This window comes from Pelophylax lessonae (assembly GCF_965119305.1).
Source record: "Pelophylax lessonae genome assembly, chromosome: 7".
NCBI classification, from domain to species: domain Eukaryota; kingdom Metazoa; phylum Chordata; class Amphibia; order Anura; family Ranidae; genus Pelophylax; species Pelophylax lessonae.
Genome location: NC_138774.1, coordinates 214,607,257 through 214,624,760, shown reverse-complemented (window position 1 = coordinate 214,624,760; position 17,504 = coordinate 214,607,257). Strand labels below are relative to the sequence as shown.

The 17,504-nt window shown below is 43.7% G+C and overlaps 1 protein-coding gene across 1 annotated transcript in view; it reads left to right on the top strand.

The window, feature by feature from the left end:
- The first annotated feature begins 1,945 nt into the window (after window positions 1–1,945).
- CLIC3 (chloride intracellular channel 3) overlaps window positions 1,946–17,504 on the top strand; it is a 71,384-nt gene continuing 55,825 nt past the window's right edge. Inside the window, exon 1 of the mRNA XM_082262695.1 lies at window positions 1,946–2,274. Coding sequence (XP_082118821.1) covers window positions 2,059–2,274 — 216 coding nt within the window. The 5' untranslated portion in view covers window positions 1,946–2,058. The remainder of the gene's footprint in view (window positions 2,275–17,504) is intronic.

Genomic DNA, 17,504 nt, shown 5'->3' with positions numbered 1-17,504 from the left:
ACTGACAAATACTCAGTCATCCTACACTGTACCCAAATGGGTTTTAGATATTTTTTTGACAGATGAAGCTTTCTTTGATGGCATTTGATAATCATTCAGTTTTGTTACTATAAAAAGGAAGGGAGATCAAAAGATTAAAAAAACAAAAAACAAACTGGATTTAACTACTTTCTTGAGGCTCCAACATGCCACCCAAATTGTAGTTTAAGGCATAGTATATACACTGTATTACCAAAAGCATTGGGACGCCAGCCTTTACACACACATGAACTTTATTGGCATCCCAGCCATGGTCCGTAGGGTTGAATAGTGAGTTGGCCCACTCTTTGCAGCTGTAACAGCTTCTGGGAAGGCTGTCCACAAGGTTTAGTAGTGTGTCTATGGAAATGTTTGACCATTCTTCCAGAAGCACATTTGTGAGGTCTGGCACTGATGTTGGGCAAGAAGGCTTGGCTCGCAGTCTCTGCTCCATTTCATCCCAAAGGGTTTTATCAGGTTGAGGTCAGGATCATGTGCAGGCCAGTCAAGTTAATCCACCTCAAACTCGCTCATCCATGTCTTTATGGACCTTGCTTTGTGCACTGGTCCAAATCATTTGGTGGAGGTGGGATTATGGTGTGCGGTTGTTTCTCAGGGGTTGTGCTTGGCCCCTTAGTTCCAGTGAAAGGAACTCTTAATGCGTCAGCATACCGAGACATTTTGGACAATTTCATGCTGCCAACTTTGTGGGACAAGTTTGAGGATAGCCCCTTTCTGTTCCAACATGACTGCACACCAGTGCACAAAGCAAGGTGCATAAAGACATGGATGAGCGAGTTTGGAGTGGAGGAACTTGACTTGCCTGCACAGAGTCCTGACCTCAACCTGATAGAACACCTTTGGGATGAATTAGAGCAGGGACTGTGAGCCAGGCTTCTCGCCCAACATCAGTGCCTGACCTCACAAATGCGCTTCTGGAAGAATGGTCAAACATTCCCATAATCACACTCCTAAACCTTGTGGACAGCCTTCCCAGAGGAGTTGAAGCTGTTATAGCTGCAAAGGGTGGACCAACTCAATATTGAAACCCACGGACTAAGTCTGAAATGCCATTGACGTTCATGTGCGTGTAAAAGCATGTCCCAATACTTTTGGTAATATAGTGTAAATTTCAGCAGTCCAAGTGCAGGGGTCAGGGCTATGTATTGTACAGAAAAGCTTGAAGATTTCAATGGCCAGGAGCTAGTGCCCCCTAATGGTGGTGGTATTTTCCTCCTTTAATGTTGGTGGTAAATTCCCTAATAACATTGGTGGTCAGTGGTGGTGTGTTCTCCCTTTACTGTTAGTGATAAGTGGTAAGGGCCCCAAAACATTGGTAGTCAGCGGTGCTTTGCCCCATAGCATTGGTGGTCAGTGTGCCCCTTTAAGTTCCATGAGCCTCTGTGCTCATTGGTGGTCATTATGCCTCCCTTGCTGACCAGTGTGCCCCCTTTTTTTGCTGGTCAGTGGGAGCGGTTTTACACACCAGACAAAGCAGAAGTGCCCACTGCAGAATAGTGAAGAGGATCGAAAGGATCAGTGGCAAATGAGGAAAGGGCGGGCTCTTTGATGAAAAACTGTAGCTGTGTTTACATTTGTGATCATTGCAATTGGCCATCACAGAGATCACAAGGCACAGAGTCACTCGGATCGGCTCTCTGCCTTTTGTTCCTACCAGAACACAGTAAGAAAAAAAAAAAAAAAAAGTGACACAGGCTCTAACCCTGTCTTCATCCAAAACATAAAAAGGTTTTTGCTGGAGTTCTACTTTTCGGCAACTATCCAATGCCAGTGTGGATTTAGCGAGTTTTGATGTTCATCACCTGGGTGGATCAGAATGTATGTGCAGGTAGTGTAGTATTATGCATATGATCTGTCTGATAGGAATGAGAAGCATCCGATTTGTTGCAGGAATGTCAACTAGGGTGACCAGTATTTGGGTGGTCAGGGGAAGCTGTGGGTGGATTGAACAGAGCAATCTGTGCTGAACATTGAGTGTCAGTAGCAGCAGCATCTTTACCTGACGTGTAGTATGGAGGAATGTGGTCTGTGCAGGTTTTGATGAAAAAGGGAGTGTCAGCCTCTAAAACTAGCAGGGAGAAGCAGAGACAGTGTTCACACCTGCTGTTCAACAAGCCAGATCAGACCTTGACAGACGTACAGTCAGGAATAATTGCAGAGAAAAAGTTGCACGCCACACTGTCTAAAGCAAGCTGCACCATGGCGGAGAAACAAAAAATCCAGCTCTTCATCAAGGTAAAGAGAAACATGCTTGATATTTTGTTATTGTGGCAGATTATTGCTCCTATAGACAGTACTCTATCATTAGCAGGCACTTCAATTCTGGACCCCATATTTTTTAGAAGTTGTAAATGGGGTGCTCATCATTACACGTTATCTGCCCTTTTATGTTGGTCAGTATATAATGCTAGTCATTGATGGATGCTAAAAGTATGCCGACCACCAGTTCTGCAAATTCAGATTCTTGGGAAAAGATATTAGCCTATTGGGTTTTAAAGGAAACCTCTAGAGGGGGACATGGAGGATGACTTCTTCATGGAGTAGCCTGATTAAGGCATGCAGACCAGGACTTCACTGACTATCTTGCTCGTTGCAGGTCAATGACTCGCAGTATTGAAGCTAGAGATGGTCAGACACCAAGCATTTTCATAAGAAAATCATAAGTGACAGGGCCTGTATTTTCCTTTAATATGTATTCTGTCCTTGCCATTGTACAAATATAAAAATTGTACGGACATTGCATCGACTGTAATTTATGTGACCAGCTTGACAGTGCTCTTTCCAAAACAGTTTTCTAGATTACTTGCAGAGAGACAAGCTGACTCAGTGCAAAGTCTTCTCCATACATAACAGCTGAAGCCCACACCAGATAAATGATCCAAGACTCTTCGCGATAGGCCAATTTCTGATTGTAATATTTGCACACATATGCAATACGTGAATCCAAAAATTATTATTGATGTAGACGATTCTACAATGATATACTATATAGCCAAGGTGTGTAGACTCAAGAGGATCAGCACACTGATATGAACCTTTTAGACATCCCATTCATTTCATGAACATGGACATTTGTCAGTAGGACTTTGTGGCCATCAGCCAAAAAATCATTTGTGACGTCAGGTATTGCTGTTGGAGAAGAAAACCTGGCTGGCAAAATGTATTTCAATTTATCCCAAAGCTTTTCAGTAGGGTTGAGGCTGGGGCTCTGTCCAGGACACTTGCGTTGTTCCACACCAGTGGTCTCCAAGCCCTTTGCTTGCTTTTATCTGGTCCTTGGGACACTATTTCATTCACTGATGCCAACAATGAGGCATAATTCCCCCCACTGACACCAGCAATGGAGCCCAATGACACCAATGATGGGGCCGCAATGATGGGGCGCAGTTTCTCCTTTGGACACAAACAATGGGGCCCACTGACAACCACGATGGGGCACAAATCCTCCTACTGACACCAACGATGGGGCACAATTTCTCCCAATAACACTAATGATGGGGGCACAATTCCTCCCACTGACACCAACGATGGGGCACAATTTCTCCCAATGACACTAATGATGGGGGCACAATTCCTCCCACTGACACCAACGATGGGGCACAATTTCTCCCAATGACACTAATTATGGGGGCACAATTCCTCCTACTGACACCAACGATGGGGCACAATTTCTCCCAATGACACTAATGATGGGAGCACAATTCCTCCCACTGACACCAACGATGGGGCACAATTTCTCCCAATGACACTAATGATGGGGGCACAATTCCTCCCACTGACACCAACGATGGGGCACAATTTCTCCCAATGACACTAATGATGGGGGCACAATTCCTCCCACTGACACCAACGATGGGGCACAATTTCTCCCAATGACACTAATTATGGGGGCACAATTCCTCCTACTGACACCAACGATGGGGCACAATTTCTCCCAATGACACTAATGATGGGGGCACAATTCCTCCCAATGACACCAACAATGGGGCATTGTTTTTTCCCACTGACATCAGCAACCTTTCTACTACCAGTGGCCACAGTCTGGCCCCCCACCCCTAAAGTTGTAAGGACAGTAAACTGGCCCTTTGTTTAGGAAGTCTGGAGACCCCTGCTCTACACCAAACTGGACAAATCATGTCTTTATGGAGTTGGTTTTGTGTACAGGTGCACAGTCATGCAAGAAAAGAAAAGGACCTTCACCCAGCTGTTGCCAAAAGTTTGGAAGTGCACAGTTGTCCAAAATGCCTTTGTAATGTATGCTGTAGCATTAAATATTATTATTACAATTATGCTGGATTTATATAGTGCTAACAGTTTGCACAGCGCTTTACAACATAAAGGGGGACAGTACAATTACAATACAGTCAGAGTTGTATAAAGTACTCTAAACCCATACTTAAGTAAAAGTACAAGTGCTCGATCAAAAAGTGACTTGAGTAGAAGTACTAAAGTATTCAACATTTTTTGTACTTAAGTATTGCAAGTAGTTTTTTTTTTAATTTTGCTACTCAAGTACTGAAAGTAAAAGTACCAGTAGTTTTGAAAAAAAAATTGCTACTCAAGTACTGAAAGTAAAAGTACAAGTACTGTGTTATGTAGTTATTAAAGAAAGAAGTCAAAAGTTTGAACATCATATTGTTTTTTATTATTTCAAATGCAGCTTTTATTTATATATACAGTAGCTTTTATTTTTGTATGCGCTGATAATACACACGTTTTGAGCTTCATGAAACCTGCCATTTACTGTTCTGGCAGTGGTAATTTTTATAATTGTAACAAGTAACTATGCAGCACAAAAAAAAAAAAAATTGGAGTAGAAGTATTGAAATCATCGAAAAAATGTAGTGAAGTAAAAGTGGAAGTAGGAGAAAAAAAATTCTACTCCAGGAAAGTACAGATACCGCCTTTCGGTACTTAAGTACAGTAGTGAAGTAGTTCTACTTAGTTACTATACATCTCTGAATACAGTTCAATACAGAAGAAAGAGGAGGACCCTGCTCATGGAGCTTAGAATCTATAGGGAGGGGGGAGGTGCTACAAAATGTAATAGCAGTGGGGGGGTGATCTGATGAAGGTGACCCAAGTACAGTTTTTAGGTGGAAGCGGGGTAGGCTTCACTGAATAAATGAGGTTTTTATGGATTCCCTATAGGTGAACAGGATAGCTCGCTGGACATACTGGGGTGAGGCGTTCCAGAGGATGAGAGAGGTTCTGGAAAAGTCCTGAAGGCAAGTATAGGAGGAAGTAAGGAACATGGGAGCTAGAAAGCAAGATGTCTTGGGGAGGAGCAGAGAGGACGATTTGGGTGATCGTAATAGAATTAATAGCACCTTTCCCTGGAAAAATAGAACTCAATATTTTGGCTTTTAAATGGGATGTCCAACAAGCTCAAAAGGGTATACCAAGAAAAGACAAACACTGAATGGGGAAAAGAAGGGCGTACCAAAGGAAGACACAATGGCAGCAATACCCTCTAAGCCAGCCTTTTTCAACCAGGGTGCCCAGGCACCCTGGGGTGCCTTGAAGCTTCTTCAAAGGTGCCTTGGCAAAATACCTAAAAATTTATAAAAAATTGTATACAAGCCAGCAGGTGGATGAAGCCTGTAGTGAACAAGCACGCTGTGAGTCGTGTGAAACATGTCTGCCATCCATTTTGCTGTACCTTGCATCCTTGTTCAATAAAGCCTTTCATCGTGAGCTATTGCCTGATGTGCGGCCATTTCTCTTGTATCCTGTCTGCGGTGGCGATCCAAGGTCCTGTACCCAAGGCTGGCTCTGAAGTTCCAAACTGCCTGAGCGATGTACATCTCTTTTTCTGTGAGGTGGATGAAGCCTGCTTTTTAGCCTCAGGTTTCCATTGTGCACCATTACGACCAATGGCATCCTAACAACCAATGACGTCATCAGTTAATAAGGAGGATGTCAGTCGCTTCCACAGCATCCTTGTTTGTCCCTCCTCTGCCCCTCTGCCTCAGCACTGAGGTTACATTAGCTGACTGATAGAGAAAAATTGAGGGAGAAAGGAAACATTGGAATACTAGTCAGTACCAGTGTGCAAAAGTGTATTTGCCTTGGAAGGAACAAAATCACCTCTAACGTGGGGTGTGTGGATGTTGTTGCATTATGCAAAATGATTAGAATCGTTTATTATTATACAGGATTTATATTGCTCCAACAGTTTGCGCAGCGCTTTACAACATTAGGGCAAACAGTACAGTTACAATACAAAAGAATACAGAAGGAATCAGAGGGACCTGCTAGGAATAGTTTACATTTTAGAATGGGGTGCCTCCAGATGGTCTATATTTTTAAAGGGTGCCTTGACTGAAAAGAGGTTGAGAAACACTGGCCTAAGCTCATAATGTTGTATTTGTCAGGTGTTTGAAAACTTTTGGCCATATACTGTATATTCAGGATGATCAATCCTGTCATTTGCAATCAGATTTACACCCAGTGACTTTTTTTGCACAGCCCCAGATTACCTTTATCCCTTTCATTGAGTTGGGCCAGACACAATCCTGTTATCCTTCTATAGAAATAAACATGCACATAAGGGTGGTACAAGCATGCATGTTTATGGAAAAATCTTTCACAGGAAAGGGCTCAAGCACATGGGTGTAATAAAATGCCGATATCTGCACAGCGTAAAAAGTGCATGTAATGGACTGTAAAGTGTTTCCATATACACCCATAAAAATAGGTAAAATGTTCACACTCATAAAAATTTCTTCCTACAGTTCCTTTTTTCAATCCCCGCATGTATGCATGCACACAGGTAGAATTACAAAGAAATACTGACTGCAGATGCAGAATTTTGACTCTATGCAACAATGCATTTGTGTGCATGGGCCCACAATATACAATACTGGGGCATTCCAATCCGTAAAAAGTATGCACTGTACAGATCTAAATGCAGCGTTTTTAAACACATGGGCCCAAAGGCAGTTGAATTGTGGCAGCACATCTGACCCCCATCCGGCGTCTACAGCTATCTTCATTCCTCTTGCCAATAATACAACGCTTAAAGCGGAGTTCCGGCCACAGAATCATTTTTTTTTTATCAATACCTACCAAACTGTCACCCCCCTTCATACATCAACTAATCCTGTTTTTTACAGTTTAATAATCGATTGGCAATTAAAAAATCTTACTTTATAAAAAGTCTCCTGAACGCCGCCATCTTTGTCCGGGTTCCCTTGAAGCCGCTGTGTTAATGAATGCCCTGCTTCCTGGTTCGAGAAGGAGAGGGGCCGGTGAATGCAGCGCGAAATCTCGCGCATGCCCAGTACTATGCGATCGGCATAGTATAGGGATGCCTATCATCGCGTTATTTCCTGTTTGGAAATAACGCGATGAGAGGAGCGGCCGGCCGCCTACGTCACTGCCCATTGCATCCTGGGAGCGACAAGTAAGAGCTCCCAGGACGCATTGCGGGACAGGAAGTGACGGCGCGGGCCGTGGCCGAGGAAGGAGGAAGTGGATGTAAAGGTGAGTATATTATCCTCGGTAATAAGGTAAGTAAAAAAAAAAAAATCCGGGAATATCCAATTCTTGCTCAGGTAAGGATAAGGAAGCAGATGCCATAAAATTTAAAGGCATGATTTTGTGGCCGGAACTCCGCTTTACGGTGAGTAGATGATGCTCGGTTTTCAAAAGAGAGTGAAGAATTAAATGAAATTTTGCCTATATTTGGGTAGAAAAGTTAAAATTTTTAGCGTTTTTTTTTTCTGTCTGTGTACCCCACTGGACAGATTTTCCTCACTTCCTGTCATAGTGACAGAAAAAGGTGGATAGCAGGTCGTTGGAACAGAAAGGCACAGGCAGCAACAAAAATATTGTCAGAAGTACCAACCCTTTCCCATTCCCATCATTTTTTGTCCTACCAAGAAGCAAGGACATTTTTCCCAAAACCAAAAAAAAAAGCAATAAAAAAATTGACGGAGGCAACCCTTCTTCCATCTGTCTGGAGTTGGGCTTGAGGCTCGATTCACACCTATGCATATTGCTTTTGAGTGTTTCAGCAGTGCTTTTTGCTGTGCTTTCTGCGTTTTTTGATTTTTTTTTTGGGCAAATTTTTTGTTGGGCAGATTAAAAATTGCAAAATGCGTCACTTGCGATTTTAGTGCATGCCCATTGAAGTATATTACATGCAAAACGCTGCATTTTGCAGGAAAAAAAAGTCCCCAATTCTTTCCAAAAAAACGCAGAGGCACAAAAATGCATTGATGTGAACTTGTTCCAAAGGAACCCATGTTAAAAAAATGAACGAAACTTTCCACATATCACTTATACACCTCCTCCTAACAGGTAGCGCCACAAACCAACAATTTACATCTAATACTTTAACATTGTACCCCAACCCCTAGGGGTAAGTTGGTGGCAGCTTACACCCCCAGATCTGAGTAGGTTTTCCGTAGCGCTGGTTCCATCTGTTCTTTTCATATGTAGTACAAAGGCCTGCCTTATAGGATACAATTGAATGTGTTGTTTTGACCTAATATTACATGTTTTTTGGTAAATCTAATAGAAAATTTTACAAGAGGATTGAACATGTATGGCCAGCCTTACTGTCTTGCTGCCCACATAACGCATATGTGCTGAACCAAGGCTTTAACGCCCACATGCCGCACATACGAATACCTCCCAAGTTTTTGAGATGGGAACGAGGGACACCTATTAGCAAAAGTATGTAGGCATAGGATACACCCCCTGCCACACCCCCTTAAAGGAGAATTATACTAAAAAAAAAAAAGGATTAGTTAAACCCAAAGTACTTTTTTTTTTTTTAACCACTTAAGCCCCGGAAGATTTTACCCCCTTCCTGACCAGGGCCTATTTTGCGATTCGGCACTGCGTGACTTTAACAGACAATTGCGCGATCGTGCAACACTTTACCTAAACGAATTAGACGTCCTTTTTTTCCCACAAACAGAGCTTTCTTTTCGTGGTATTTGATCACCTGTGCGATTTTTTGATCATGCGCTATAAACAAAAAAAGAGCGTCAATTTTTCAAAAATAACAATATTTTTTATATGAAATTCCCCCCCAAAAAAAATGTAAAAATCAAAATTTTTTAACATTTTAGGCCAATTTGTTTTCTGCTACCTATGTTTGGTAAAAAAAAAAAACGCAAAAAGCGTATTTTGATTGGTTTGCGCAAAAGTTATTGCGTTTACTAACTAAGGGAAAGATTTTTGTAATTTTTCTTGTTTTTTTTAACCCGTAATGGCGCGATCTGCGATTTTTTTGCGGTACTGCGACATTGCGGCGGACAGATCGGACCCTTGACTGACATTTTTGACACTTTTGGGGTTACCAGTGACATTACTACAGTAATCAGTGCTATACATATGCACTGTTACTGTAAAATGACACTGGCAGTGAAGGGGTTAACTTTTTTTTTAGAGGGAGGGGTTATGTGTGTCCCTAGGGGCGTGATTCTAACTGTGATTGGCTGTGGCTTGAGGTGTAAGAACAGTGATCAACGGTCCTACATAGTAGAACTGTATGATCACTATTCTTACACAGGGGAGAATGACAGGCGGCTTGTTTACATCAGCCGCCTGCCTTTCTCCTGCTCTAACGGACAATCGCGAGTGACCGGCGGACATCGGGTCCCCCGGTCACACGCGCGGGGGGGGTCCGTGACCGTGCGGGAGCGCGCCTCCGGCGGCGCGCGCTCGCTCCCTAGACCCTCACAGGCTAGCGACGTAGCCCAACGTCGCTTTGCCTGTGAGGGGCTGACCGCCGCAGTAAATAGTCGTGCAGCGGTCGGCAAGCGGTTAACCGCTACTGTCCCTTTATACTCGAAATTTATAAATGCAGCAATTTAGAAATTGGATGAAAGGTTTAGCACTAGGAAAGACTTTTTGATAGATAAGTAGTGTACTTTATATACAACCATATAGATCAGACCAAAATGAGGGACAAATGAGAAGAAAAGAGGGACAGAGTGGCTTAGTTTCAGATCAGGGACAGTCCCTCAAAATCAGGGACAGTTGGGAACTCAGCTGAGGTTTCTGTTCGGAGTACATGTTCACTTCATGCTCCCAGCGCAGTGACCAACTACTGGTCTCCATTAATGACGGGATATGATAGCCAATCACAGTGATCACATGATCTGGAAGTCCTTCCCACTTGCATAAATACGTAGTTAAAGAGACGCTGGATTGGGCAGGAAAGGGTTAACTGAGCTGCAGAGAAGTGTGGACAGCAGTGGAAAAAAATTCTCATGCTAACTAGAAAATTCTAACTACTACCTTGTATAAAATCCCAACATTTCATATTTCTGATATGTGTCTGTTTTACTATGTACTTGTGTTATAAAGTATCCTGTTCTTTTTCTATGTCTTCCTTTGTGTGAAAGACCCCTGCTTTCCTGTATTTCAAACTGACCACACTAGGCATGAGGGCACATCTATCCCAGTGTGGCCATCCCAGCCTGCCTGTCCTCCAATGGTCATGACTTGTGTTGACACGCCCTTCCCTGCACAGGTAATCACTGGGAAGATCATTGTCTTGGTATCTCCTTGCCTCCCGCTGACACAACCTCAGCTCTCTAAGCCCCATTTGAAGCAGAGAACAGAGCTCATGGGACCACTTATAAAAAAAGAAAAAAAAAAAAAGGGGGTTTCTTTTTTATAAATGTATTTATTTTTTAATATATATCTGTAGCACTACCCCCTTGGGGGTTGCTGGTTCATGGGTGTTCTTCAGCACAACTGTGACCCTGTAAACCTTCCAGTCCACCTGACACTCTAGGTTCAGACATTGTGTATACACCTTTAAGAAGCACGCTGACAGTACAAATGAGTTTTGACTTTTACTCAGTAAATAAACAAGTGAAATTATGTCAGTCAGCTAAACCCTGTATAAACTGCCAGGGTTTAACAAGACTCACACAGAAACAACAGATAAACAGAATGGTATTATAGCAGAGAACAGTATTCAACACAATATACTTAGCAAGTATAAAGAGATTTTCTACTGTAATAAAACAGTACTCAAATTTAAAGAAGAACTCTAAGCGAATCTATACCATCAATATTCAAGATATGGTAGTAAATCTAGAAAATGTCCCCTTTAAGAGCTGCTGTGTACCAATGTCCCTCCCTCTAGCAAGGCCTTGCTATGTTCTTCACCAGCAGTTGGAGCTCATAAATATTTTCCACTGTGGTTCAAGATAACAAGCAGATCCAGATGTTAAATTATAATCCTAAGGGAATTAGTATCTGCTGCAATGTCTGTGTTCAGTGCAAAGATGAAGTGTAATACTAGTGGTCTGGGTCAGCGCAGGCACCCTCTCTCTGACTCGGATGTCTGTCTGTGAGGGCCCTATGGAACAGGCTTTGTAATCTCCCACGCATCTGGAAGCTGGCTGCGCTCTGCCACCACAGGATGTCCAACCGACACTCCACTCAGCGATACTGCGAAAGCATCCACAGTACAGTGATCAGCAACCACTCCGCTGAGGCGGAGTTCTGCGAGCGGGTCAGGCCTCATGCACTAGGCCGCAGGCTGCCATCAGTCACACACTCAGCAGGCTGATGTGCACGCGATGGGTCCCGGGAGCAAGAGAGTTTTCAGGCTGTAGAGCAGATAGTTTTAGAACTTCTCCCATGATGCTCCTCTCTCCCCCCTTTGCCTCCTGGGGAAGATAGTTTCCTCAGTAATCCAAACAATGATCAGCTCTCTGCCAGAAACTACAGCTCCCACAATCCCAATCTTACACTTCCTGCCAGAGGATGATCCCATTTGGAACCAGCATTAAAGGGGCACAGGAACAACTCCAACAACAACGATAAGTCTGTACATTCACAATAGTAGTCCAAAGCCGGATATGTATCTATACACAGGTTTTGGCTTGCATTTATATTTTAAACAGAATGGGCTGTTTTACAAGGTGATAGTTCACCTATACTTTAATATGGATAATGGATCACCAATAATGCTCTGCCTCCCCACGCATAACATGTTAAAGTATTGCATTTTTTAAGTGTTACTAAACCCACAACAGTAAAATCAGTCTGTATATGCAGAGTAAAGCATGCTTGTTGTACGCACTGTGGAACCTAAGGGGTTAATCCTCTGCATTGTGTAAAAAGGCTGTCTTCTCTTCTCTGATCCCCCCTTCTTCCACTGTCCCGAATCCATCTCCTGATAAGGCAGATCCTTTGGAGTCACTCTGCACATGCTCAGTTTGGTGTGTATTGCTAGAGAGTTTTTTTTTTTCTTGGGAGGGTGCATGTGATCACCACAGGGCCAATTGGCAAAGTCCAGACAGAGGGTCAGGGGTCATGCAGCCCATATAGGACAGTTAGAGGAGAATGAAAACTCATCCAACCTGCTTTAAACAGACACTGATAAAAGTCACAAGACTGCTATATACTGCTGATAAGAAAAGGTATTTAACAGTTTATATATACTAAAACAATTACATTTCCCTGTTCTGTGTACTGTGGGAGACCAGGGCATTGTAAAGGCAGAATGTTGTTTTTATCCTATTGCATTATATGCATTAAGATAAAAAAAAAATCTGTGTGCAGCAGCCCCATCTCTATCCAGCGATGTTTCAGGAGTTTCTTAACTGCCTGGGACTCCCCTCCTCATTGGCTGAGACAGCAATGCAGCGCGATTTGCCCCAGCTGCTGTCAAAGTCAGTCAGCCAATCAGGAGAGAGAGGGGGCGGGGTGCGACTCTGTGACTCGGCTCAGGTGCCCCCCATAGCAAGCTGCTTGCTGTGGGGGCACTCAACAGGAAGGAGGAGCCAGGAGCGCCAAAGTGGGACCTTAGAAGAGGAGGATCCGGGCTGCTCTGTGCAAAACCACTGCACAGAGGAGGTGTGTATAACATGTTTGTTATTAAAAAAAAAATAATTGACCCTGCGCCAGCAGCCCAGGCAATGTGAGATCAAACAGCGTTTCTGCTGGGAACAAAGGCGGCACTATTACAAATATTATAAAAATGTACGAGATTCAGATTCATAGAAATGCTCATACCGGACTGGTTTTCTTAAAAAGCCTGTGAAGGCACATCAGAAAAAATGGGCTGCAGACCTATTTCACTTCTCAATCATCAGCCAGCCCTGCATGGATCAATATTCAGATACTTCAGCAGGGACCAGCTGAGCTCCAATCCATGTATGGGCACCCTAGTTGTATAGAAATCGATCACAATTGCTGGTGCAGGTAATCACATTCTGTTTGCGGCCTGCAATTGGGAGGAACTTCACCCTTATCAAAAAAATGACAACAATGGCACCTTTAGAATTGTTTTAGTAATGGTAACCTACACTTAGATACTTAGAAGATTGCAGGTTTTTTTTCCCCTCATTCTTCTCATGGGGGTGGGGGGGGGGGCATTTTTACAAAGGGCAGGTGAATCCATCTCCCTTTACTACCTGAAACTCTTCCTCCCAAGACATGTGACAGGAAGTTCCCAGAATGCAGCTGTGAGGTCAGGGTTACATCACCAGTGCCTCCTTCAACCAGGAAGTGGCAAAACACAAACTGCAAGTAAAAGCCAAAAATGTTTGTATAACGAACGAATGTAAACCTATTTCATATCAGCACGCAGAGCTGTGTGCAGATGTGATTTTTAGTGAAAGGAGGGAAAGGTCCACTTTAACCACTTGCCGACCGCTCACTCGAGCTCTACTGCGGCAAAGTGGCTCGCTCCCGCTGTATTCATTCACAGCGGGAGTCGGGCCAGGGGAGGAGCGGCGGCGATCGCCGCTGCTGTTCCCCGATCGTCGGGAATCGAGTTTGGAGATCCGCCCGCCTGTGTAAACAAAGCGGGCGGATCTCCTAAGTGACAGACAGTGACAGATTGCAGGGTTCAGCATAGCTGAACATCCGATCTGTGCCTGTGTCACTCAGTCACCTCCCCCCACACGTTAGAAAGCACTAGGCATACATTAACCCCTCCCTCTCCAATAAAATGAACCCCTTCCCTGCCAGTGTCATTTTTACAGTAACAGTGCATATGTATAGCACTGATTACTGTAGTAATGTCACTGGTACCCCCAAAAGTGTCAAAAATGTCAGTCAAGGGTCCGATCTGTCCGCTGCAATGTCGCAGTCCCGCAAAAAAAAAAATAAAAAAAAATAGCAGATTGCCGCCATTACGCGTTAAAAAAAACAAACACCAAAAATGACAGAAATCTTTCCCTTAGTTAGTAAACGCAATAACTTTTGTGCAAACCAATCAAAATACGCGTATTGTGATTTTTTTTTACCAAACATAGGTAGCAGAAAACAAATTGGCCAAAAATTAAAAAACATTTTGATTTTTACATTTTTTTTGGGGGGGGGGGGGGAATTTCATATAAAAAAATGTGAAAAATATTGTTATTTTTTTCAAAATTTACGCTTTTATTTGTTTATAGCGCAAAAAGTAAAAATCGCACAGGTGATCAAATACCACCAAAAGAAATGTCTGTTTGTGGGAAAAAAAAGGACGTAAATTTCGTTTTTGGTACAGCTTCGCACGACCGCGCAATTGTCAGTTAAAATCGCACAGCGCCGAATCGCAAAAAGTGGCCTGGGCGTAAGACAGCAAAATCCTCCGGTGGTAAAGTGGTTAAGCTCTGGGACTGGGTCTGAGATTTCCTGATTACAGAGCTCTAGGTCTGCTTCAGTAGAGGGTGTGTTGGACCTCTGCATAGAGACTGCTGTTTCCACCTAGGGAGCAATGCCCTTCTCTGCAGCAGTGGACAGACTTTTATACTCAGGCTCTGGTTGCTTTCTAAAGAAACTGAAATTTTAAAGCTGGACATACGTGGATAGAAATTTGGCCGGGTCAGCGGCCGAATTTGGACCCGTGTATGGGCACCCTGGTTGTGCATAAGTTGATCTATCAATGGACTGGTGTACAACCAGCCAGCCTGTCAAGTTTTTTTTCCCTGAACAATTCATGCAATTAGCACACTTCTGCTGGTAGGGAACGCTCCCCACTGGCTGAACACAATAGCACTACGGGAGGGATTCTCCTATCAAAAATGACTGTGTTGATGGGGAAATCAAACAATTTTCTTTCCTTCCACCTCAGGTGGAAAGAAAACTGCATAATCTATGGCCTGCTTTAAGGCCCGTACACACTTGACGGAAATCGGACTAAATATCCTCCGATTTTTCTCTCTCACGCCCAGCAGTCATAAGCGTTTTTAGTTGACAGTGCATGAATGTTCACGAAATTTCTCGTCCGATTTTTTTTTTTTGGGACATTTGTTCCTAGACTTCCGGGTCGTCAGCAACTTCAGATCATGCGCGGTCTTTCATATCCGATTTTTCGCGGACGTACTGCATACACATTAAACGAAAATTGGTCGTCTGGGGACGGACGATAAAAATTTTGGTGTTTGTCCCTCCGTTTTTTTTGGTTGAAAATGTCGGCATCGGCTGCTGAAAGTTGTGTACACACTAGCCCAAAATCATACGATTTTACCTCGGACGGGAATTTTCGGAAGATTTTCTACTAGTGTGTACCCAACTTAAGGCATTGAACACGTTTGTTTTGGTGTCCCAGGAATGTATTTAGCTGATGTGAACTGAAATTTCAGTTATGCCTTATGCCCCGTACACACGTGCAGATTGTCGGCCGAAAAATGTTCGGCCGCCGAACGATCGGCCGATTGTAGGCTTGTTAGTATGATGCCTCCGACAGCCGACAGCGCACATTCGGCCGAAAAGAATCTGTCATGCAAGCATTAAAATTTTTGTATGCCGACACCAGAGCGGCCGATTGTTCGCCAGTCAATACAGAATTCGGCCGACAGACAGCAGATTAGCAAGACTGGGCATGCTCAGAAAAGAAAAAACACAGGGAAAGTTAACCATCACATGACATCACTTCTGCAGTCGGCTGTAGTCGGCGGACAAAATTCTTGTGCAGTCTTTTGCACTTTTCAACAGACACAACAGCCCGGGGACAAAAGACGGCCGATCGTTCGGCCGACGATCTGCACGTGTGTACGAGGCATTAGGTATTTTGTATCGCACAGGAAGTTTGAGTCATTAATGTTTACTTTAACCACTTCTGGACCAGAAGGATTTGCCCCCCTAACTAGTTCTGGACTGGAAGGATTTGCCCCCTTAATGACCTGGCCATTTTTTGCGATTCGGGACTGCGTCACTTTAGCGGAATATTTTGTGCGGTCGTGCAACGATATATCAAAATAAAATAAAGCTTTCTTTTGGTGGTAATTTGATCACCTGTGCGACTTTAATTTTTTTGCGCTATAAAAAAAAAAAAAAGAAGAGCGTAATTTCTGAAAAAGAAAAACAATATTTTTCACATTCTGCTATATAACATTCTCCCCAAAAAAAAATTAAAAATCTATTTTTTCATCCTTTCAGGCCAATTTGTATTCTGCTACATATTTTTGGTAAAATAAAATCCCAATAAGTGTATTTTGATTGGTTTACGCAAAAGTTGTTGCGTCTACAAACAAGGGGAAAGATTTATGTCATTTTTATTTTTTACTAGTAATGGCGGCGATCTTCAATTTTTAGTGGGACTGCGACATTGCGGCAGACAGATCGGACCCCTAACTGACATTTTTGACACATTTGCGGGGACCAGTGACATTACTACAGTAATCCATGCTAAAAATATTCACATTTATTGTAATAATGACACTGGCAGGGAAGGGGTTAACCTAGGGGTGAGCAAAGGACTAAGTGTGAGCCTAGGGGGTGTTTTCTAACTGTATGGGGGAGGGACTTGTGAAATGAACACAGAGATCTGTGATCCTATATAGAAGGATCACAGGCGCTCTGTGATAATTTCAGAGAGAACAACGGTCTGCTGTGTTTTCATCAGCAGACCGTCCTTCTCTCTCAGCGGGGAGCGATCGCAGGTGTTGGGCGGCAATTGGTGCCGCTAGTCCCGTGGATCGGCATCCCCGCTACCTAGTGGGGGCAGGCGTACACGCTCGCCCCCAGGACCGCGAACCGCTGTGCAGGTACGCCGATTCGCGCAGCTGGGCCAGCCTGCCGCAGTATATATGCGGCGGGAGGTCGGCAAGCGGTTAACATACACTCTTTGCCATCTTCCAAAATGTGCTGATCTATGCCTATCCTTGGATATGGACCAAATGGTACCATTATCCAGGTTAGCTCCTTGGGCGTGCTACGTACGTCCAAAGAGTGAACCTTTAATCACAAGCTGATGGCTGCAGTAGCTGCCGATCACTTTCACACAGCCAAAAGCCTCCCCCCTCTTCCCGTGGTTCTTGGGCTGTCCCGCGCCCAGGTACATAGCCGCCGACGGGGAGGAGAGAGATTGCAGTAAGACCAAGACAAATCTATGCCTCAATCTCACATGCAAACAATGAAATCGGTTTCATAGGCACCATTTCCTGGCCAGTACAGCCAGGGGACACATCTCACCAAGCCGATCTGAGCCTGGTTAGGCAGGGGAAGGGCAGGGGAGACATCCATAAAGAGTACCTGTCACCTGCCCA